This window comes from Orbicella faveolata, unplaced genomic scaffold (assembly GCF_042242905.1).
Source record: "Orbicella faveolata isolate gen_17 unplaced genomic scaffold, um_ofav_v1 contig_46, whole genome shotgun sequence".
Taxonomy (NCBI): domain Eukaryota; kingdom Metazoa; phylum Cnidaria; class Anthozoa; order Scleractinia; family Merulinidae; genus Orbicella; species Orbicella faveolata.
This window is the reverse complement of record NW_028301576.1, coordinates 16,172,501-16,195,515: the sequence shown is the minus strand read 5'-3', so window position 1 is coordinate 16,195,515 and position 23,015 is coordinate 16,172,501. Positions and strand designations below refer to the sequence as shown.

The following is a 23,015-nucleotide window of genomic DNA, read 5'->3' as shown; positions in this document are numbered from 1 at the left end:
ATTTAAAGTTTGTTAACGCCTGTCACATTTTGACTAACACGTTGCGACATACACATGTACTCTTAGGCATTTATATATTTTGTCTGTGTTTTGACTTGCGTGTCTTAGATTCTGCTGATTATTAACTTTTAACGATTTAAACAATCTGGAGCGTAAGGTGAGTAAATTCCACGAACTTACAATGATTATTTTTGTGCGCGCTTTGATTGCGTTTTCGTTTACCGGAAGTTTAATCGATTCCTCCTGGATTCCTCTAAAAACACGCTTGTGCTAGTTCCAGAAGTTCTTATGTGTTTTTGTGTACAAAGTTTACCTTTAGTATGAGCAGCGATGACGACTTTGATGCTGCAGCTTACAAAGCATTTGAAGATCAACTATATGAAGAACAGTCCTCATCTGGGTTAGTATGGGAACCACATGTTCTTCTCTCCATAAATCTTGTCCAAACATGCGGAAAGTCCGGCTAATAAAGTAATTGTGGTATCAGGAATAATATATTATCGTAGGATTTACTATATGCCAGGCTGGATCATAAATATCTCCCGGGAGATATCTGTTTTTACGTTGGGTTTAAAATTATTTCTGGTTGCACTGGTTTAAGAATTATCTGAATCTGAAATATGAATCTATTGTAGGTCGAAGGTTCAAATTCAATGTTGTAGCTAGGCCATTCAGACCATTCAGAGTTATTTTATAGCTTAAGTTTTCAAAACTGTTTTTGTTACTGGACCCTTAGGATTTCTTTTGTTGCTTTGTTTGAAGTATTTTGTTTTATTTTTTTTTTATGCTGACTTCAAAATTGTTGTTAACACTGGATCTGAGATATGTCGGTTGAAATATGTGATTTATTTTCCATTTGTTTATCATCTCATGAAAGTCAACAATTTAGAAATTTTTTCAAATATAAGCAGCTATGGAACTGGTCTATTTTCACAGTTAACATTCAGCATGATTGAACATACTGTAATTGGTCTGGTCACAAACAGACTTGGATTGTTTTGTTCAAATTTTTCTGATGATTGGTTTCAGTCTTAGATGGGCCTGTTTTAAGTTCTTGTTGTTTAATTCTCTTCTTTAAAATCTGTCCAAATAGTTCTGCCTTATATGAGGGTTGTTAAAGGGTATTTTTGTGATTGGTGAATGGCCTTATTTTTTCCCAATGAAATGTGAAATGGTAAGTTTTTTCTCATCAATCATGATTTTTATAATACCCATGAAACATGATTTCCCGAAGAATTTTCTCTGAAATGAACCTTAAAAAAATAAAGAAAGAAATAAACCTTAACTTCATTGTGAACTGTTATTTTGTTTATGCTTTCTATTGTTTTTGATACCTACTATAATGGTATAAACATTACATAATTCTGCGCAGGCCAATCTTTGACCTCTTTACATCAGTATTTTGTGGAAAGCAGTTTTCTTTTCGCTACATGTTCAGGTAAAAGAAGCAGGGGCAGTGAAGGTTCCTGAAGTTTCAACATCCATTAGTTGTGCAAGTTCATATGAAAAATGTCCCCCTTTTTCTTGAAATGTGAAAAGCCTAATTTTTATTTTCCTTGATTTGAAAAAGGCCCTTTTTATTTTCCGTGAAACCTGATCTAGACCTCCCTCTCCTTCTATCTCCCTCTAATATAAACTTACAGTAAACTTACAGTTATCACCATATATAGGGTGTCTTCTACATGCATGTATAAGTTAATGTCCAGACATTTTTGATGAAAGAAATTCACTGCAAAAAGCATTATCTCAAGAGAATTGCTGTACAGCATGATAATTATGTCTGTCATAACAGAATAAGAGAACATAGGTTTGTGTACAAAAGCATTTCCTAAGCAAAACAATGCTAATCATATTTATTGATGTAGAGGTCAGGACATACATGTATAATCATTCTGATAAGATTTGCAGATGGAAACAACCTGGTTAAGGTTTTGAAAACCTCCTGTAATTCAAGGTTGTTACCAGAAGATAATTATGCAATGTTCATAGTTAGATTTTTGCAGCTATTTAGCAGTGTTTTACTTTCCTCCTTCTAAAAGGAGCAACAGCCCTGTTTAAATACGGTTTAAATTTTCATTTATTACTGTTCCATTGCATCCTGTTTTTCTTTCTCCTCTACAGAAGTGATGATGATTTGGACAGTGAAGTAGAAGAGGTTCTTTACAGCCAAGTACATTATGCTTCTTCTCTTGTATTATCAGAAAATTACACTCCAGGTACTGTATGTATGTCTGTTTGACTTGCTTTAGCATGTGCTAGTTAAGAAATAGAAAACATATACAGTGTTTCTGTCAAGTTATAAAAACACGAGTGGAAGTTTGGGAGAACGAGAAATTATGTGGAACGCAAGCTGCAGGCGAGTGTTTCCACACCTTTTTTCGAGTTCTTCCAAACTTTCACGAGTGTTTCTATAACTCTATAGAAACACGGAGAACATGTTTTCTATTTCTTTTAGAAAACACCGCAACAAAAAGAGAAAAACAACTTGTAAACTTTTATTATCAAAATGTAAATTCTCTTTGCTTGTGCCATCATTACGTCAGCAGCTCATGCTAGTTCTGTGTCTCTACTGAGCTGTAGAAACACGATTTTTAACCTATCAGCACATATTTTCTTAGGACTGTTTTTTAATGAGTTATGATGCATGTGGGAAGTTTGGAGAGCACAAAAGAGGCACAAGAGTCACTTATGGTGATTGACAACTCTAGCTTCTTGAGTGGTCTCCAAACTTCCCTAGTCCTGACCACCATAACTTGATAGTCCATAGCTACAAAGCATGAACCAATTGTGTTATAACATTGTCTTTGGGAATGTACATCAAAGCCTATGTGAGAGAGGAAAAATATTCTGACATGCACATTTTTCAGATTATTATGTAACTCCAGTTTTAATTTTAAAAGCTTTGACAGAACCTTTTGTACACATGCTAATTTTAGGGAAGAAAACACCAGAAACAAGAAAGACAGTGGATAGTGCCTTGGATGCACAAGGACAAAAGGGTCACTTAAACAGCTCTGTTATTGAAATCTCAAGTGATGATGATAGTGACGATAACGACAGTGGTAATGATTACGCTGACGATCATGAAGATGTTAACCCTGCTTCTTCCTTTAGCTATCCAGGTATTTAACAGATATTTAATTTCTTAAGGTCTCAACATTTTTCACTCGTACATGATTGTATAGTTAAGTACATGTACTCTACACAGAGCAATAGATATGAAATTAAGGTTGACTATCACTTCAATTTGGTGAAACGTTATTTTATGTTTTTCAGAGGTTGTGAACATATTTTGTGATGGAAACTTTTCAGCAGCCGTCGAGGGAACAAGCAGGGTAAGTCAAATAAGTCTCAGATATTGTATAATTATGGATATTTTTTCATGGAAATGGTACATTTCATGGCCTGTGGTGATTACTGGTCACCACAAAGTACCACAAGTTACCACAAATTCAGTGAAATTACTATTTGCATGCATTGCAGTCCTATGTTTTGTTCTTTTGTAGGAGTCATCAGATGTCCAGAATAAAGTGAAACCAGGGGAAATAGCAGGTAAAAACCTCCTATTTCATTATTTACATGTATGTGTAATAACTATGGATTAAGTTAAAGAGCGAGTAATGAGTGCAAAAATTATTTACTAAAAATCTACTCATAGCACGGTAACTTTGGAAATACTATTTAAAACAACTCACTTTAGTTCATTTCTCTAAGTGACCCCGCCATTAAATTCTCAAGCATTCTTGAGAAAGTTAATATCAAACCTCGTAAGAATGCTTAAAGCGTGTGTCATTGTGTTTTTAACTAATGTGAAATGTCTGTTTTTATTGAAATATTGATAAGTCCAATGTTCCCTCACGGGGTCAGCTTGAGAGCTGAAGTCTTGATAAGTTCTTCTTAACTGCATTCAAAATATTTCCATGCCATGAGGTTTGTTTGGTAACCGAATTTTTGCCATTATTGCTCAAATGTTCTGTGGAAATCATCTTAAGTATTGATTCAGGTATTCTTTGAGGAAATATACCAGTTATACCTAGTCATATTATATGGCTAGCTCTGTGAGCGGGCAAGATGAATCAAATCCTACGCTGTGATTGGCTACCAGAGCGGGCAAGATGGAGCTATCTTGCCCACTCCGGACTACCCGCTGTGTCCCACAAGAAAAATTTCTGTGAAAGCCATATAATAAATCCTTTATTGACCAAGCTTGTTCGGTCAAGATGGCTGGATATTGGCCTCGTTCTTTTTTTTTTGCGAATTTATGTACCTCAACTCCGTCTCAGTCCATAAACATGCAAAAAAAAATTGGCCAATATCCAGCCATCTTGACCTCACACTTGGTCAATAACCCATACATAGCATATCAGGTGAATTTGGTGATGTCATGGTTTGTGTTTTGGCAAGATGCAGCTGAGCCAAAATACCACAGGCAAGACCAAACAGACCTGATATGCTGTGGACATACACTAAAAAGGTTGGATAAATTTGTATTTTTACTGTACATACATTGTAATTAGCTCCACCAAAAATGTGGTGACATCAGTGACTTGATATCAGAGGATACCAGGACAGCAAACAATGTTTCTTATTGGCTAGTTGCAAACTTGGACTCAGAAAAATATGTTTAAGACATTATGCTGGCAATTATTGAGTCCTTGAGCAAAGGGCATGCTAAATAAGATTTGAATTTACCACTATGTGTTTTTTGTGTTGTGACAGAAAACTGGGACCTAGATGAAAGGGACCTCCAGGTATAATTTTCTTGTAATTATGTGAACATACATTTCCCTTTAAGAGATTTAGTTTTGTTACTGTTGCATCACATGTATATAAGAAAAGTAAAAGCTGGAAAGGAAAATCTTCTTGTCATGGACATGGAACAAGCCTACTCCTCCTTTTTTGAGCTCTGGTGTCCTTGTTGATTATTGACATTTTGTTTCCTACCAGGACTCCAAGGCAACCAAGCAACGTCCAAGATATTATACACCAGGAAAGGGACTTCCCCATGTGAAGTGTTATAACTGTAACGAAAAAGGTCATCTATCACAAAATTGCCCACTACCCAAGGTAGAATAATTTTCCATCTTGGATTATGATTAAACTTAGATAAGGGTACAACCCTACCCCTTAAGTGCAGTAAAACTGTTGATACAGCCAAATGTTTAAAGCCTGTCGGTGGCCAGATCACAGCAATTTTTTAAAGTTAATTTGAACAACTGATTAATGTATGTATTATAATGAGTTAAAGTCTGTGTGAGGCTGATGGTCCATACAGCCAGAGTATTGTGCTAAGGAGTGAAAAAAAAACAAAAACATGCAAGCAAATTTAATATAATGAGATACCTTTGCTAAAGTACCTCTAATTTTATTTTGTGCATTTTTATGATTCTTTAGAAAATCAGTGTATGTTTCTTGTGTGGGGGTGTTGGTCATGTAAAAAGACATTGTCCAAATGAGCTGTGTTTCAACTGCTATGAGCCTGGTCACATTTCCAAGGTATGTAAATTCAAAATTTTCAGGGTTGGGGGTGGTAGTGACATCTCCCTAAATAAAATGGCAATAAACTGTCAAGTACATACATGTATATAGTTTAAAATTGCAAATTACTTCCCTGTACCTTTGGCGGTCATCTTTATCATCAGCAGCATTTGTCCTGTAGTCCAGTTGTAGCATGGGGCATGATATTAACAGTTGTTTTTTTTTTTTTTTTTTTTTTGACATTGGTAGTAGTCCAGTGTTTTTATAAATCCAGTGTTTGTGATGTAAAATGCCAGATTTAACAGAATAAAATGACAGAGGCTATTTTAGTAAAACTCGCACATCCAATCAAAGCAGGCACAAACAGTCTCCTAAAATGATATCCGTATAAAGTACGCAATGACAAGGAATTCTTCTTTGAACCTTTTTGTTATCTCCCTTTTTCTCAGCAATGCAGGAAGCCCAGAAGGCGACCATATGATCGCTGCAATAGATGCCATGTGCTTGGCCATATAGAAGTTGTAAGTTGTAACGTTTTGGATTTACTTGTGTTATTTGTATTCTCTATTTCTACCAGTAGAATGTATAAGCTTAATGGAAGGTTGAATTCCTAAGGACGTGGTGGATGCTTCCAAAAAGAGTTTAATTGCTTGTATTGTACACATCAGTAAAGCTTCACTGCCAGAACTTATCCCAGTTTCTGAACTGTCAAGTTAGAATGCGCCATGGTCAGCCCCCAGTTATTTTGTCTAGTGACCTGGTAACTGGTACCCATTTATACACCTTGGATGGAGATTGGAGGCACTGTGAGAGTAAAGTATGTGCAGTCGCCCCAAGACGGCAAGGGCACAGTACAAGGACCCCACCCAGGGCTTGACTGAGGAGCAATACTAGGCCATGGTGTTTGGTAGTTTATTTATTACAAACTATGGTTAAAACGGGAAAGGATAATCTGTAAAGGAGTCCTAAAACCCATATAAAAACAGATCACCTATGAACTAATATAATATATAATATATATATATAAAATAATATATATATAATAATAATATATAATATATATATATATAATATAATATATTAAATACTGTCTGATGAGTGCGTAAGCACGAAACTCGGAGTAACAGCAAATCTTGCCTCTTCGTTATTACTCATATACTCAGCTCTACACTATATGTGTATTGAGCACTATTTTAATTGGGATCTGCTACTTCCTCATATGGTTAAATACACAAACAATAATAAATTCAAAGAATACATTAAGATATGAAAAAAAATAAATACTTAAAAATCACTAAGAAATTCGTTAACTCCAGACTTGAAAATATTTACAGTATTAGTATCAGTAGATCTTGAATACTTTGATTTAGAGTGCAATACACTAGGCCACTAGACCATGGTGTCTTGCACTAAAACAAAATAACACCAAGACTAGTGACAAGCCTCTAATTGTTTGTGCAGAATGTTCATTCTATTCATGTTTCTTTCTTGTTTACAGGATTGTCCTGATCGATGGAGGCAGTATCACCTCACAGTAAGCAAATTCTTCCCTGTCGTATTTCCTTGTCACCTTCTACACTCCACTAACAAACAACCATTCTGAGTCATTTATTGGATCAGTCTTTTTCTAATGGTGCAAAATACGTGTCTCTATTACAGACTGAAGTTGGTCCGGTTATTCGTCCTGACAGACCTGTTTCATCTCCCTCGCCTGTATATTGTTACAACTGCGGTGACCAGGGTCACTACGGATATGTAAGTATAATATGGTATTTATTAGACTTTCTGTTCTGGTCATACTCCACTGAACTGCTCCTCATTACTGGCAAAGGGACTTTCGCCCGAAATGTGCAATGCTGTAAGTTGACAATCGCCACAGCTCAATAGTTTCTTTAGAGAACTGCCCCATCATTCATCTGGTACGTATGCAAACAGGTTTTCTACAGAGCAGGCCAAACAAATATGAGAAATACTCTGGATAGTTTGTCCGCCCGATTTTTCGAAGCAATTTTTTGCTCCCTTGGCATAAAGTGAAAAGAAATTTACCCTCGACCTTTTCAAACTTCCAAATTTTTCGAACAAATGTCTATTTCTCTGGGTCGTAGGAAGAAAACGGAATTCTACCGCAACCCCTTTTAGGAGCTACACAATATTGCGTCTGTGTCGAAGAAAACATTATAACAATCCTACGTGTGAAAATAATGTAGAAAGGTCGAAAAACACTCAAAGGTAGTAAATGGAGGGCCCACGGGTGCCAGCGTTATCATGATAACGGAGATTGACTCTGTTTGTCACTGTTCACATAATTTTTTTTTCTGAATCTTCAGGAATGTCAAGAGGAAAACGCAACAATGAGAAGTGAATTGCCTTTGCCTTTTGTTGTTTGCTACGACGGCTGCGGTCAAGTGTCTTCATCTCGTGAGAAAAACAATCACGAGAAACAGAACCCGAAGCGTAGATCGAAAGACAAAAAGCAGCACCGAGCTATGTCACAAGGCTTCTATGATCAACCCAGACAGCAAGACTGTGACATGGACTGGAGGTTATTTCAGCCTCCACCGGAAAAAATACGAAAGACAGATGATAGTGATGTTAGAAGAGGTGAGTCGGTCTCTTAGTGCTGCGGTGTAAATGACCGTTTTTACCTAGGAGGGCGAATAATGGGTTGCAGGTATACATTGCGTCTAACATGAAGTGCGTCTAGACCTTAAATAATTCTGAGAGAGACTGGACGCTGCAAAATTCCCGAAAAATGGGAGCTTAGTACCTACCATTAGTTGTCGACTTAAACGTCGATTAAAGCATTGAAAGCATATTTTACGTTACTGTGCAGTGCGTTTATGAGGGTCAGAACTTCCCTCTAGCTGAACATATAAAAACAGCGGTCAATTTATATCAAAAACAAGTCACCATTATGGTTTTCATGCTCCGAACGTCTCCGACATGTGGTCATTTCTTCGTTTTTGTTCACGGAGGACGGTAACGAAATGTGCCCAGATTTATAACACACGTGCAGAATCATTGTTCTGCTCATTGAACTTCGTGTTTGGCGACGTTCTCATTGACGCTATGATTGCTGCCTTGGTTACAAAGTCAAGCTGAACGACTAAACAGTTGAGTTAAGTTCGTCTACTTTGTCTCGTATCTATTTAGACGAATTATCCATCTGAGAAGAGAAATGCGCCTGTTTCATGCGTCGTATGAAGTCGTTAAGCTCGTCTGACGTTTCATGTGTCTTGTTTTCTGTAGAAGTATGATACGTCTCAGACGCATTCTCCCCGAGTTTATTCGGCCAATGTGTACACATATCACACGGATGCTAGATAATACGGAAGTTATCCACATAGAATTAGAACTGCTCGTGATCTCCCAAGGAACTAAAGTGCAACGCTTGTTTTTTCTGTTTATATTTTCTGGTGGGCTTCTGGCTCAATAGAGAATTCCCGCCCTTTTGCGTTTTTGACAAGCACTCTACACATCTAAGCTATATAGGTTATTGACCAAGCGTGACGATAAGTTGACTATTGGTCAAGTATTGGTTAAGTTCTTTTTTTGCGTGTTTATGGACTGAGGAGGAGTCTAGGTCCATAAACACACAAAATAAGAACGAGGCCAATATCCAGCCATCTTTACCGAGCAAGTATTGGTCAATAACAGATTTATTGTATGGCTTCGGGACACAGCGCGTAATCCCGAGCGGGCATGCTAGCGCCATCTCGCCCGCCCGGATAGCCAATCACAGCGCAGGATTTGGTTCATCTTGCCCGTTCACAGAGCTAGCCATATAATGAATACGCTAATTAATAAATGTGAAGATTCAGGTTGCTGTTGTCGCGACGTTTACTTTTTTCGTCTGCAGTTTCATTTCATGATGACAGCTACGACACCAGCGAATTTAACTCACCATACGCTGATCGTACACCTAACAGGAATAACAACAGGAACAAGAGGAAGAAAAAACCTGAAAGATGCGAGGTACTTGCTACACGGACTGTTTTACCAGTAGTAATGTTGAATGGATCTTGAATTTAGTGATCAGAGCTTGAATTTAACTTTGAGAATTTCAGCTATTCGGATCATAGACAAAGACTTCACTAACCTGCTGTGGTCTAAGAAGATTTCCAGTATGTTGAGAGGATTAAAGCGTCCTTCAATACAATGCTTAAAAGCGGGAGATTAATGGCATTTGTACTGAATGAAATAAAAATTCGGGACCTAAGCAACCACAAATGTCATGATGCAAAGTATTCATGATCTCGTAATGAGATCTCTTGTGGGCTAAACCGAAGGGACCTGGGATCGAGATTAGACATAAATGTCTGTTGCACTGTTTAGAATTTTCGAGAGCAAACAGCATTCAGTGATCGACACAACGCAAATCTTCAAAATTTAAGGACGCTGCTGCTTATTACTACTGCGCATCCTTACTGCGCACGTAACGCATGTCTCAGTGTCACGCCACGTTATGCATCGAGCGCCATCGCTAAGGAGGACATGTGTACAATTAAAGGGGTAAAAAAAGTCTTGGTGAAAAGATTTGAGCTTGAATGTATATATAAGTATGTTTTTATTATCTCTGCCATCAGTTGAACTGAAAAATAAACCCCGGATGTGTTCTTTCTTCAGCGTATCGTCGAGATCTTAGACCCCAGTCCCTCCCATGACGGCTTGATCGAGGAACCATATGTATTCAAGAAAAAGAAAGCGAAAAAGGTGAGGATTTCGCATGAAACTATTAAGGACGAGGACATTAAACTGTTTTTGGACTCGTTGAGAAGAGAACGTGTGGATTTGACTACGTCTCTTTTGATGGGTAGACTTGTCGGAAAGAAGTTGTCCACCAACCACGACAGTAAGATCTTTTAAAAAATGCAGTGTTTTTCCTTTTTCTCGCATATTTAGTAATTGGTTGATATAAGATGCGAAGCTGAAGCGATTCGTGCTCAGAAGTCAGTCTGGTTCTAGCCAATTAGAGGAAGGACAGATGAAACGTTTCCCGCGCTTTCTTGTTGTCGCTGTTTGTTATTCTGACCAATCACAAGTCACCCGTGTTACTGTTCCGTTGCTGATTCACTAACCTCGAATAGCTTGCTGTCTCTTATTACAAGATTGCTTATGCCTTGAGGTGGATTTTATAATCTGTGTACTGCATTTTTCTTTTTGCAGCGCGGAAAGCAACGTTGGCAAGGAGGAGACAGATCTGACAATAATTTCCACAACGTTAACTTAAATGCGCGAAATAGCTCTAAACAACACCGTGAAAGAAGATTCTCAAATCCTCAGCGAAAAGAGGACTATAGATCGTTCGAAGATAAGCAGTTTGACTCAGAAAGAACTTCACGGTACCCTAGAAAGGAAAACAACAAATTTACATCAGACAGAGGATTTCAATTTAATAACGAATCTCGTAGAAAGAAGGGGAAACCGCGATATTTGAAGCGGTATACTTTTTAAATTCTGATAGCAGTACATTTTTTTAATTCGTTATACATGGCAATAATCGCACCTGTTGACATTCCAAAACCCTTAGACAAGATTTTATCCTTTTTATAGAGATTGTTTATGTGTCCAAGTCAATCAACAAACACTTTTATTGACAATTTACCCAACGTTTTTAGTAGCATAGTATACTGTTTACGCAGATCGCGACATTTTTCGCTCGTCACGCATTCGGCCCTGTTCGTTCGGAAGAACTGCGTGACAAGCCGAAAGAATCTTCACGTAGGACTCTACAGACGCCTGAAATTCGAACGAAAAAAGTTTTAACTGATGACGTACTCCTGACTCTTTGATTGGTTGTGAATTGGGCGGGAAATTTCGAAATCGAGGCCACAGGGATGTCTGAAGAGCTTTGTCAACGTAATCCTTCGCTAGGAACAAAGATGACGGCTATACATTTTACTGTCATATCATACGAATCTTGCACAGCCCAGAATGTACAAGGAAAGCCATATTTTTGCAATATTTGTCCCTGTGCTAACGAAATCGTGTATGTTAGGTTTGAATATGCTAGAACTTTCCTTTACATTTCAGGAGCGTTGTTAAAGTTTTCGTGTGCTAAGAATTATGGGTAAATGTGCCATTCGCCATTTTTGTTAACCGCGGAGCATTATGGTCTACCTTTTTACAACAATTGAAAGTCTGGGAATAATAACCAGATTTGCACTAATCTCCAATCTATTGAACAAGAATTGTCACTTTTATTGACGGTTTTCACATTTTTAATCCATTAAAAAATGATGATAAAGTATGTTAGAGTTTTGTTAAAATCTGAGACCATAAAATTAATCCCGTTTCCTATTGTAAATAAATTCTCAATTTCCATGTTCTCGTAAGTATCATGCAGAATTCTAGCTCTAAATTGCGATGTATGATATTCTTTAATTGCTTTTCCTCTGCGAAATGTTTCATTTTATTAATTTTTTTTCTCATTGTGTGGGACGATGAAACCTGCAAAACAGTGACGCACAACCTGAAATCTAATACTCCACAACTAGTTATTATACGGTATCCCCCAACCGACATGTAGTTTTCTACTCAAAACATAACACGTGACATGGCATGCACAGCTGTGGCAACAACATTGACTTACACCTGATCAAGCATGCGCTTGACAATCGCGGCAAAAATAAGGAGGTTATGATCAAAAGAAAAGGTTTTGTTTTCATCTTATTCGAGGGTCAAATATTGAAAGTTTTCTGTCCACAAGACAATTTTTGCGTCGTTATCAGTGATAATTACAGCCTTCCGACAGGTAGTAACGACGCAAAAACTGAATGATCTTGTCTTGTGGACAGAAAACGTGCAATGGCAAAAAATTACGGGTACGTTTCAACAGAAGAGTGAAAAAGGAAATAAACAGAGTTAGTCCAGTTCTGGCTCTCCCGTCACGCCAAGCTACTGAGAGCGTAGCGAAATGGAGGGGGCCAGAACTGAATTAGAAGAAGTTGGATTTTCTTGGCTCTTTCAAGGAAGAAAAGCTTGCAAAGCGACGATGCGAGATGCGAAAAATCTGGGACGAGGTAGTTTCTTTCAGTGTCTGAAAGTGAGAACCTCCAGGAACTGAGAAGATTTTTTTATCTGTACTCTTTTGCGCGCGAAAGGTAGCCATATCAGCATTATGAAAGACTCAACCAGACTTTTCATTCTTCGCCCTCTTTTGACCCCGTTTCCTTCCTTCTGTCTTCTTATCAAGGACATAACAGACGTTTTCGTTACATAAAAGGGAGAATCTCCATCGCTAGTCTTCATACAAACTGGTCAAGGGTTAATTAACATGGGGCACCCCGACATCTAGAATAATACTATGAGCGACCTCCCTTAAGCAGATTTATCTTTCATCGACCGGAAACAAAGCACTGTTATTATTTCTAAACTGAATACTTGGACACAAACCAAGAATTTGGTTTTAAGGTCTAGACATTGACACTACCAAAACTATGGTTTTACGTAACAGCGAGCCGTGAAGTTAACTTCTGTTTATAGCAGAGCACGAAGATTGAGATCAAGTCAAAATGTTTAGGTCCGATGGATATATTTGGTGCCTTTCCCTTCTTTACGCCTGGGTGGTTTTCACTTCTGGAGTTTCTTCTCTAAAAGGTATCTATGTAACGTCATGTTTTTTTTCCTCTGATTGCTTCATTTTTGTTTTTGATTGTGTCTGACCGCTAGAGTTTTACTTGCAGTGTTTTCCATGCTTGTGCGTAACTTGCACCATATTTACGTTTCAGCAAAAATACCCTGATATATTTGCCGGCGACTCGTAACTCTTAGTAATCAGACAGTAACTTTATGGTGGCCTTTAGATCATGCCAGACGACGAAAAAGTATCAGCCAAGATTATTTCCTTTGCTTCGAGTCCGGGGTAACATCTAGCGACAACTTTCGCCGGCTCCAACACCCATCAAGCGAGTAGGCATTTTCCAAAGGCCAAGATCCTCATTGAAAAAAATATATATCTAAAAATTGGAGTTATTTAACGGCATTAATTAAGGTAATTAAAATGTACAGTGGATACTGTATAACTGTCGAAAATTGACGTGGAAAGGAATATAGGATCTTCATGAAATTCCTAATGGTGAACGACAGCTAAATTTCGTTCTCTACTATTCAGGACGGCAGGTGATGAAGTTACGAAACTGATCTCGACCAAATTCTCCTAAGAGGGATTATAGAGATGTATCAAAACAGCTGGAAGAATTTTGATATTGATGTTAGCAAAAATGGGTTAATGTGCAAATTTGCCTTAAGGAGAACGAAATCACGCTTTTCGGTGAAAAAAATGGCACCCACAAATTTAACAAATTTAATTTACTTTTACTCCATGTAACGAAAGATCACGTTTACGTTAATTGAATTCGTTGCCAGCATTGTGACGAGAATGTTGTCATACTGCTTTTTGCAGGTTTTTTTTGCTAATTTTGTTTCAAGTGTCGAATGATCGCCATGAAAGCTATGAGCAGATGGCAACACTTCCATTGTTCTTTTTTGTGAGTTTGATTACGCACGTGCCGTGCTCGCAAATTGTCCCTTAATTGTGCCCAGCGTCGCTCTGAGTGAAACACCACTCAAAAATAAATGAATTTATTTTATGATTGAGAAAATTACTTAACTGGGATTGGCTGAGAGTCGGCCAATTTATCGTTAATTTTAATTTGCACCATAGAGTGCAAATTAACGCATGCGCGTTGGTAACTCAAGTTCACTGTGATGTCATAAAATAAACGAGTAATCGCCTGAAAGTTCGAGCAATTTCAAAAGGACTTAACTACTCGTGATATTGGAAAGTTCTTTCAAATTGCGCCCTCTTAAAAGAGCCCTAAAGGTTCGTGCAATTTTGAGAGAATTTTCAAACATCACACGTAGTGTTAATACTTAATTCCCCTCGCCTTCATACGATTACCTATACGAGTTTACCGCGCATTTAAAAACGTCGCATGTAGGACTATTCTTTCGTCGAAATACATCGAAAGCTTGGAATTGTGTGTGACCCTGAATGAGGATATTGCTGAAGTAAACGAAAACCCCTTCTATGTGACCAGAGGCCGTCAGTTGAGAATATTTAAACGCAGTAATAAAATAGACTTGAAAAAATGTTCGTCATTCTTTTTTTCAACAGAGTCACGTTTCATTGATAGTCACGTGACTTGCACGCAGGACTTCATGCAGCTTGACGTGAAATTTAACTCGCGCCTTTGGCAAACTCTTCGGTCCAAGATTGACATGCATCTTAACGATGATCACTGCAAACCTTTCCTGGTGAACAGTTCCCATGTCTTAATAAAGACGTCTCATTATAACTGCGGTACAAAGTCTGAGGTTACCCAGGATCACATGATTTTCACCAACACGTTCATCGCGCGTGAAGAGACTGGAACCGGCCAAGTGGTGTCGTTTTTCCCGGATGTAGAAGTTACGTTTCGTTGCACATATGACAGAAAGAAAGGTGCGTTTGTAGTAAGCACTTTTGTTATAATTCACACCCCTTAGTCTGGTAAGTGTAATATACAGTGAGATTTGAACTTGTGTAACGCGTCAGGCTTTTGTTTTTCGTTCAGTTCAAAACGATATATTATTTTGTTAGTTTAAAGCTGAATCGTTATCTGCAAGAGTAGACTTTTCCACAACGGTTGTTTCAACGTTTTTTAGGCCAAGTTTCAAACTCATGAATCCTGGCTGTAATTTTAGTATTTTTTGGTTAAGAGTAGTCGTTTTGTAGTTTGGGCACTCCATAGCGGTTCAGGTAAGATCAGAATACTCGTCCTGTCTGAGCAAACGTCCCGTTTACAGTTGGCCCCTCCCTGTCCTCCCTTGAACTGCCAAAATTTAATGAGCGCTCAGGGTCATTTTTCCTTGAGGCTCCTTTCTATAATTTTATGACCACTCCAGAATATGGCAAGCAGTTTAGATGTACAATTTACTGGTGATGATCGGTCAGTGGCACAGTAAAGATGATAGATGGGCATGGGTTGACTTTGTCGAACTGAAACAAGGGAAGTGAATCTGTGAGCACCATTGAAGAACTCTCACTGGAATTTGTTCCGCAGACTTCGAAACGCCATTTTCAAAGTTTTCTGCTTAATGCCAACTAGCAATTTGTAGAAATGTTACCGACAACCTGTATCGCCAATGTCTTCTAACCCCACAGTTATTTTTAACATAGCCGGCAAAGTTGTGTGATCAATCAGAAGTGTTGCGACTGACATGTATGCCTGTAATTGTCGAGGCGCTATTTTGTAGAAGTTGTCATCCTCCCTCGCCCCAGACTCCCTAAACGCGGTCAAGGGCCAATTCGAATGCAACCTTGAAAGTGCATAGAGAATCGAGATTTCAATAAAATGAAAACGTTTCTTTTTCCCGAAATGCTTCGAATAACAAATAGATTTCTTCATCTCCTTCAGTAAAATAAAAGTTTACCACGCTCGGAATTAAAAACAAAAATTATGGACAATTTTATGACCTTTTATTCACAGAATGCCTGCAGTCGATAGGCCCTTTGCAGCTAAGCCATCACGTGACCTACTTTTCATAAAATTATGGGCTATAACTTAACGAATGCCAGAAATGGAAAAAGCATGTCGAAAATATGGCCAAAAATGGCCAAGTTTGAGGCCCCCATCATCAGAGAATGAGATTTTATGATGGTCTGAATTTTTGAAAGAATAAGAAGATTTGTATGGAAAAATGTTGCTGGAGAGCAAGACCTTGCTCTCCAGCAACATTTTCCATACGAATCCTCTAAATTTTCCGAAAATTCAAACTATGGTATAAACTTACTCGTTTTTTCCTGGGGCCTCAAACTTGGCCATTTTGGTATTTTCGATGCGCTCTTTCCATTTCTGGCATTCTTTTAGTTATAGCCCATAATACAAAAATTTTTTGGGAAAAATTTGGTCACGTGACCCCAGCTGCAAAGGGCCTATTCTCATTCGAAATTTGTCCATGGCTGACCTAACCACTAGGAATATTGTAATATGCAGTGTGTAGATGAATCAAGCTGACACACCATGACCTTACGTTCTTAACTAACGTTAAAATCAGACATAATGTTAGCCTGATACAACAAAACTATATTTTATCCTGGCAACATACCATGCAATAGTGTAATAAGGTAGAATTTTTCAACACTTCTAAGAACGATTATACACCTTCCTCTTAATTAGGCCTGACAAGCAATCTAAACGAACGAAAAGAACTAGTGAAATTTAGGATAAGCAAACACAACTGGTAACTATGATCAAATTCCAAGGGTTATAAGACTCCATCCTGTTTGAGAATCTAATCAAATTGAAGCGGAATCACACTTTCATAGGCATTGCATTAAATACTCTACCCTAAGAGATGAATTTTATAGAAAAATTAAAACTATCGTTCCGACTTTTAAACAATTATCTCCCTTACAAGCCATCGGCGAACTTATGACTTCTGTGAATCATGTCAATTTATGTCAATATTCAATTAGCAAAACTCATTTCATGGCCTTCGATCTACGCAACATTTTTCTTTCAAATCAAACCGATGTAACTTGATTGCTATAAGTACAATTTTACCTTGTACATAAGCTAACATAGGAACTTTCATACTCATTACGTTTTTATCACTTTCCTGTAAATATTCAAGTTTTATAAGTACCGTATGTCAATTAGTGTTGCTATTTTACTAGTGTCCCCAATTACTCTATCTAGGCTAAACACATAGACAATTAAATAAAGGTTTAGGTATGATAACATAAGATAAACTTTATTTGATAAGTAGGTTGAAAAAGGGGTTGGTAGCCGAAGGGCTGATGTGGACCTACTATACACAAAATTTAAAACATGTAAGATGTTTCTGTAAATTGGCAGGGTTTGATATTTTCGGTTTTCATGTGAGGTTTTACAAAGCTGTTCTTTGTTCTTAGTTCTGTATCTCTTGCGTTGCGTGACGTATGAAAGAAAATACATCTGTGACGTCCCGAGCAACGCGAAAGTGACGACAATAAGGGAAATATATGAAGATCGAGTGTTTTTCAATCGACTGTCGCTTCACTTCTATTCAAGACTTTGTTCTGAAACTTGGCCAAAACACTAATTTTGAGGTGCTTTTTCCAGTCGCATGGAAAAAATATTAGAAGTTTCGGATGACTGCATCGTGGATTGTTTTACGGCATGTTACGATCAAAAATCTGTTGTTTCGGAATTGTCTTGTGAATCACCGAAGTGGATTTTAATATTTTACTTAGAACAACATAAAATTGCTTCATAGTAACAGCTTGAAGGAAATTCGAATGCTGGCACATACCGAAAATCGTGTTGGAAATTCAACCACATCCAAAGATTTCCCCGAGTGGGGGTGGGGTACTCCCTTATTTGGACTAAACGGGGAAGTGCCGCTGGACAGGGTATGCTTTTTGACCTCGCTGTCCTGAACAGGGTTTACAATTTTACTCGCCTCTGTCCTAAACAGGGTCAGAACCTGTCCTAAACAAGGTATGCTATTACGAGCCGAGAGACGTTAACCGGTCATTACAAGGTCATCAATCAACATCAGATCATTTTCTGGACAAGAATGCTACTGTTGTCGGTATCCCTTAATTTAAAGAATTTAGAGCTTAATGCTTGATGGCCGTTTGTTTCGTTCCGCGTAGAGACGCAATAACTGGGTTTTAGATGCATCAAACATGATTTCGCTGATCGGAATGGCTTATTAAACAGTTTAAATTCCTGTAAAGCAAGAGAGAGTGTATTTTGTCTCTTGTCCTAAACAGGGTCTTAAAATAGAGGGTGTTGTTCTACACAGGGTAGGGATTTAGAGTGTTTTTGTCCTAAACAGGGTCAGGATTTCAAACCCTCAACGGTACCCTTATACCCAAATATGGGTCAAGTACTCGCCCCCGCGGGAAGATTGCACTTGCTTGTGCCAACCACAAGCTTGGGTGATTTTGGCGCATGTGATCGAAAATGACATCAATGTTTGAAAAACTGATATCTGGCTGTCGGTATTTGCTTTAATGCCGGTTTTCATGTCATGCTCGTCATATTCCAAAGAAAAACTATCTATTCTTCTGAGATAAGATAGCACTTATACATTGCTTATACATTGTTTCCCTGAGCGCTTTACATTTCGGGGAGGGAAGGTAAAGTGGTATCTTTTAGGAGTTAAATAAAGCTCGAGGCTCGCTCAGATTGTTCTCCTTTAGGGGTTTAATTCAAATGGTTCGACAAGCATCCCCGACCTTTTCACAGGAGAGTCCCCCCCCCCCTCCCACCCCCAAACCTCCGGGTGGGTATGAGCGCCATCATCACTACGCCTTCCTTACTCCTCTTATGAAAACTTGGACAAACTTTTCACCGAATTGCTGTCTCTTTCCAGCTCCTCTACAACTGGATAAAATGCGCACAAGTCCCGAGGAGGTCCCGACTTATTATGGGTTACCAGTTGAGCTAAGGTGTGCATTCAAGTATGGCGCCCATCCCGTACGAGCTGTGATCACTCATCAAGGAAAAATTGTGGCCAAACAGGACAATAACTCACAAACGGTCACAGCTACTGTCAAACTTCTGAACAAGGAATATGACCTGTACACTTGCCTGGCTGAAGATGCGAACCACAAGAAAATAACGTACAACATCGAGTTAAGAATAATTGGTACGATCATCCTTAAGCTATTGTTGTTGTTGTTGTTGTTGTTGTTGTTGTTGTCGATGCTGTGCATGTTGTTGTTGATGTTGATGATGATGATGATGATGATACTGGGTTGCTTTTGTAGTGTGATGTCAAGAGTTGGGGGAAAGAAGTAGTTTACTAAGACAGTAAAACACCAAAGGGATAATAATAAACCATGAAGGAACAAGGATGGTTAAGGATGGGGAAGAATGACACGGATTACAAACGACGAACTTGAAAAAAATAGGCTAAACTTTTCAATGTGCGTGAACTGTGGCCTAGCTCCTTTCCACTGATCACTCGTCTGTATGAGACATGGAGGCTAAAACGTTTTATAACCTACAGATAAAAACGCCCTTATGATCGACGCCCGGATTATTGTTGTTGTTACTTTTTTGCCTTTGGTTATTTCTTGACTTGAATAGAAATTATACAAATGAGATGATACCAATTACTGCAAAAGATGAATGGGTTTTTTAAAGGAGCTAGGCCACAGTTCACGCACATTGAAAAGTTTAGCCTATTTTTATTTTTAATCCGTGTCAATCTTCCCCATCCTTAACCATCCTTGTTCCTTCACGGTTTATTATTATCTCTTTGGTGTTTTTCTGTCTTAGTAAACTACTACTTTAAGGATTCTTTCAATTTAATGGTAATTCCATGCAGCGCCAATTCGATACAACTCAAAATACCGTGACTGAGCTCCATTAAGAACATAAAATATCCTTAGTTACACCCGTGCTTGTTGCTTTCATAGATCCATCTTCCATTTCACTCGGTGGTAGAGACATCTCTTGCACGCGCGATGAAATGCAGCTGACACTGAATCGTATGACGTATCCATGGTTACACCCAAAGTACTTTGACATGCATCTCCTAGACAACAATTGCCGACTTCTCCACGTGAATTTCACGCACATTATAGTGAAAACTACATACGGGGAATGCAAGACATCAAGGAGGAGTACAGCCGATGGCGTCATCTATGGCAACATCTTGATGGCGTTTGTGAGATTCCAACCGGGGCAAGTGATCACCAGAGTCCCGGATGCTTTTTTTCCTTTTCAGTGTCGCTTTGATGCCAAGAAAATGACGTCGGTTTCGTCGAAGACGAGCAATCCAAAAGGTAATGGAGAATGGAGCAATTTGCCGTAGTTCTTTGAGTGTTCCAAACCTTGTTCAAGAGTTGGTTCCAATGACATTTTTCATCGATTGTCTTTAAACTTTGTATAATGAAATTTGTTGTTCCCATAAATTAAGAGCCTTTTGATCTGGCCAACGATCTTGCCTCACTATACTGTCCAACAAAGTTGCTCAACTCAGATACTAGCTATGCTCAACATTGTGACACTTCTTGCCGAGGTTTAGCAATTTAAAGTTTGTTAAAGAGCCAGTGTTATGAGCCGTTCGTATTGGAGAGTACTGGTCCAGCTCCTTTTTTACAAGTTAGTAGACGGATATAAAATGTACTGCAATTAGCGTATATCAATTACTCTCCAAGCAATTTTTCTTTGATATTATCTGACCAGTCTCTTATCTTTCAAAACATTAGTTGTCGGTTAAAAATGTTCTCTTTATAGAATTAGGTGGGGTTTTATGATCAAAAGGGATTGCTTTTTGATCAGAAATGATTAAAATAGAAAATGCTGTAATTTGCGCACTGTCTTCAGGGATCATTAGCAATGGTCATAGCTCGAAACGAATTAAATGAATCATAATTTGCTTTTATTTGCCACAGAGCCACTGACCCTGGTTAAATCCAAGAGCAGTCCACCAGTTGTTAAAACCTACAAGAAATTTGACACCAGACTGATTTGCACGTTTAAAGGTGGACACCCTCCCGTCAACATCACACTGACCAGGAGAGGGAGGAGGTTGACTGACGGGGTAGTAGTCAGGGGAAAGGTGTTGTACGGTACTGTAAAGACCAATCATTGGGCAGCATTTGGCTCGTATCAGTGCATGGCGACGGACGCTAAAGGAAACCAAGTGAAGTATAGAATCAATCTTCGAAAGACAGGTAAGGCACTTCTCAGAGAACGTGTGATATCCTCTAAGAGTTCCTTTGGGATCGACGATCCGGATCAAGATCAATGATCCAAGATCACTCAGATCATGATGGATCACAGGAGCCGATGAATCCTTGCCTTGACTAGATTCATCGGTTTCTTTGATACACCATGATCTGAGTGATCCTGGATCAATGATCCTGATCCGAATGAACACACCCAAAGGAACACACCCTAACGTCGTATTAACGACCTGAAGTAGGTCACCTTGAAATAACAACTGTTACTTTGCCTCCAGTTCAGTATTTTGCTTTTCAGGTCTTATTTTCATTTTTTGGAATCTTCTGTTTCAGCGCGTCGGGCTCCCATTGAAATTTCGTGTTAAAATTGTTACAGCAACATAGCCGGAATAAATTAGCTTTCGAAAAACGTCAACAAAGTCATGGTTTCGATATAAATGCAGCCAATCAGACAGATACAAACGTCTTCCATATTTGGCGGCATTCCACGAGTTGTACACAACCGTGTTTCCCGCCAAAAGCCCTCGATACAGTTCAGTACTTCTTTTATAATTTCAGGACCCAATGACTTGACGTCAGCAGGGGTAACAGTGACGTGTAAAGGTCAATACATGGATGTGGCCTTGAACAGACTCGTGTACCCATGGCTAGTTCCAGGGTCACTCCACATGAATCTTATCCAATCAAACTGCACTGCGTACAATGTCACTGACATGCAAATCCGGATCCAGGCCCCGCTCTATGGATGTGGCACCAACACACTCTGGAAGAATAAGTTTGTGTTGGAGTCTCGTAACATGTTTATTGCCCGCGAGAAGCGACCACCTGGGTTCAGAATCACGTATCTGCCCGATATGTACTTTCCATTTATTTGTCGTTATGAGATAACTCGCTCAGGTGGGAAAACAGTTCTTAAATCACTGGGTAAGTAGTCGTTATTTGCAATAACATGTCGTTGCAAGTCGATGTATATTTCGACTACATCTCGCAAACGGTGTAGTGGATGTCATCCTAACCCCAACCTTACAGTAACTCTCAGCAAACCATTGTTTACCATGATTACAGTTCTATTTGAGCGTCATTGTTAATTATTTAGTCAATCAGCGAGAGCACTTTTTCCAAACGATTGCTCACTTACTGCATCAAGTAAAAATCCAGATTGTAAGACCACACCCACTACATAACAGAGTACTAGCAGTCTTGCTTTTCCTTCATCTCGTCCAGCGAGAGGCGAAAAGAAAGCGAGAACAAAACTAGTTTCGCAAAATACTAGGGGGTAAGACGCGCTAGTACTCGATAGCCATTTTGGACCTTACCTCTTTTTCCCTTCTCGCACGACGACACAAAGGAACAGACGATTCACATGTAGTCTATATCACCTTTGCTCGTAGAGTGTATTTCGAGCTAAGATTTTACAGTGATCTCTCTTTTGATTGCAAGCGAAAGTTTCAGAAAAAGAAATTTTCATTACCTTTTAATAGTTTTAGAACGAACAACGAATGTAATGGACGAATTTATTTCAGTATTAGCTCTTAGTTAGTTGCTCAACAAATCTTGAGATTAACTGTAAACACTTTCTCGAATACCCTAAATTGAAGTGTTCGTATTGCTTTCAGAGCCACTGACACTTGACCAATCAATGTCAAGTTCCAGCAAGATATTTTCGCCCCCCAACATGGCTATCAAGTTGAGGTGCGTTTTGCACGGAGGTGAGCCTCCAGTGCAGGTCAGCATCAGCAGAGACAGGAAGATGATTGCGCGTGCGCAAAACAGGATGTTGAGCTTTGTTTTGAGACCTCGCCACCGAGATGGCGGTAGTTATGTGTGCCAAGCGACCGATGCTGGCGGGGAAACTGTCAGGCAT

The 23,015-nt window shown here is 38.8% G+C and overlaps 2 protein-coding genes across 2 annotated transcripts in view; both read left to right on the top strand.

Moving 5' to 3' along the window:
* The first annotated feature begins 32 nt into the window (after positions 1–32).
* On the top strand, positions 33–11,813 carry LOC110040224 (zinc finger CCHC domain-containing protein 7-like). The gene is made up of 16 exons (XM_020745427.2): positions 33–157; positions 309–400; positions 2,122–2,216; positions 2,937–3,122; positions 3,277–3,335; positions 3,507–3,552; positions 4,720–4,751; positions 4,948–5,067; positions 5,395–5,496; positions 5,928–5,999; positions 6,977–7,012; positions 7,138–7,233; positions 7,806–8,079; positions 9,338–9,453; positions 10,105–10,191; positions 10,645–11,813. The coding sequence occupies exons 2-16, from the start codon at positions 321–323 to the stop codon at positions 10,930–10,932; spliced, it is 1,689 nt and encodes a 562-aa protein (XP_020601086.2). The 5' UTR covers positions 33–157; positions 309–320; the 3' UTR covers positions 10,933–11,813.
* A 780-nt stretch (positions 11,814–12,593) lies between these two features.
* Positions 12,594–23,015, top strand: part of LOC110040223 (uncharacterized) — an 11,679-nt gene continuing 1,257 nt past the window's right edge. Inside the window, exons 1-7 of the mRNA XM_020745424.2 lie at positions 12,594–13,077; positions 14,597–14,923; positions 18,829–19,104; positions 19,880–20,248; positions 20,861–21,142; positions 21,710–22,075; positions 22,768–23,015. The exon at positions 22,768–23,015 is cut by the window's right edge and continues 22 nt beyond it. Of these exons, the coding sequence (XP_020601083.1) occupies positions 12,993–13,077; positions 14,597–14,923; positions 18,829–19,104; positions 19,880–20,248; positions 20,861–21,142; positions 21,710–22,075; positions 22,768–23,015 (1,953 nt within the window). The 5' untranslated portion in view covers positions 12,594–12,992. The remainder of the gene's footprint in view (positions 13,078–14,596; positions 14,924–18,828; positions 19,105–19,879; positions 20,249–20,860; positions 21,143–21,709; positions 22,076–22,767) is intronic.

Bases quoted from the DNA above. Each gene is read 5' to 3' on its own strand.
- LOC110040224 (XM_020745427.2), top strand. From the start codon at position 321: ATGAGCAGCGATGACGACTTTGATGCTGCAGCTTACAAAGCATTTGAA. The intron at 5,068-5,394 runs GTAGAATAATTT...ATGATTCTTTAG, and splicing joins AAAATTGCCCACTACCCAAG to AAAATCAGTGTATGTTTCTT. The intron at 10,192-10,644 runs GTGAGGATTTCG...TTCTTTTTGCAG, and splicing joins AGAAAAAGAAAGCGAAAAAG to CGCGGAAAGCAACGTTGGCA.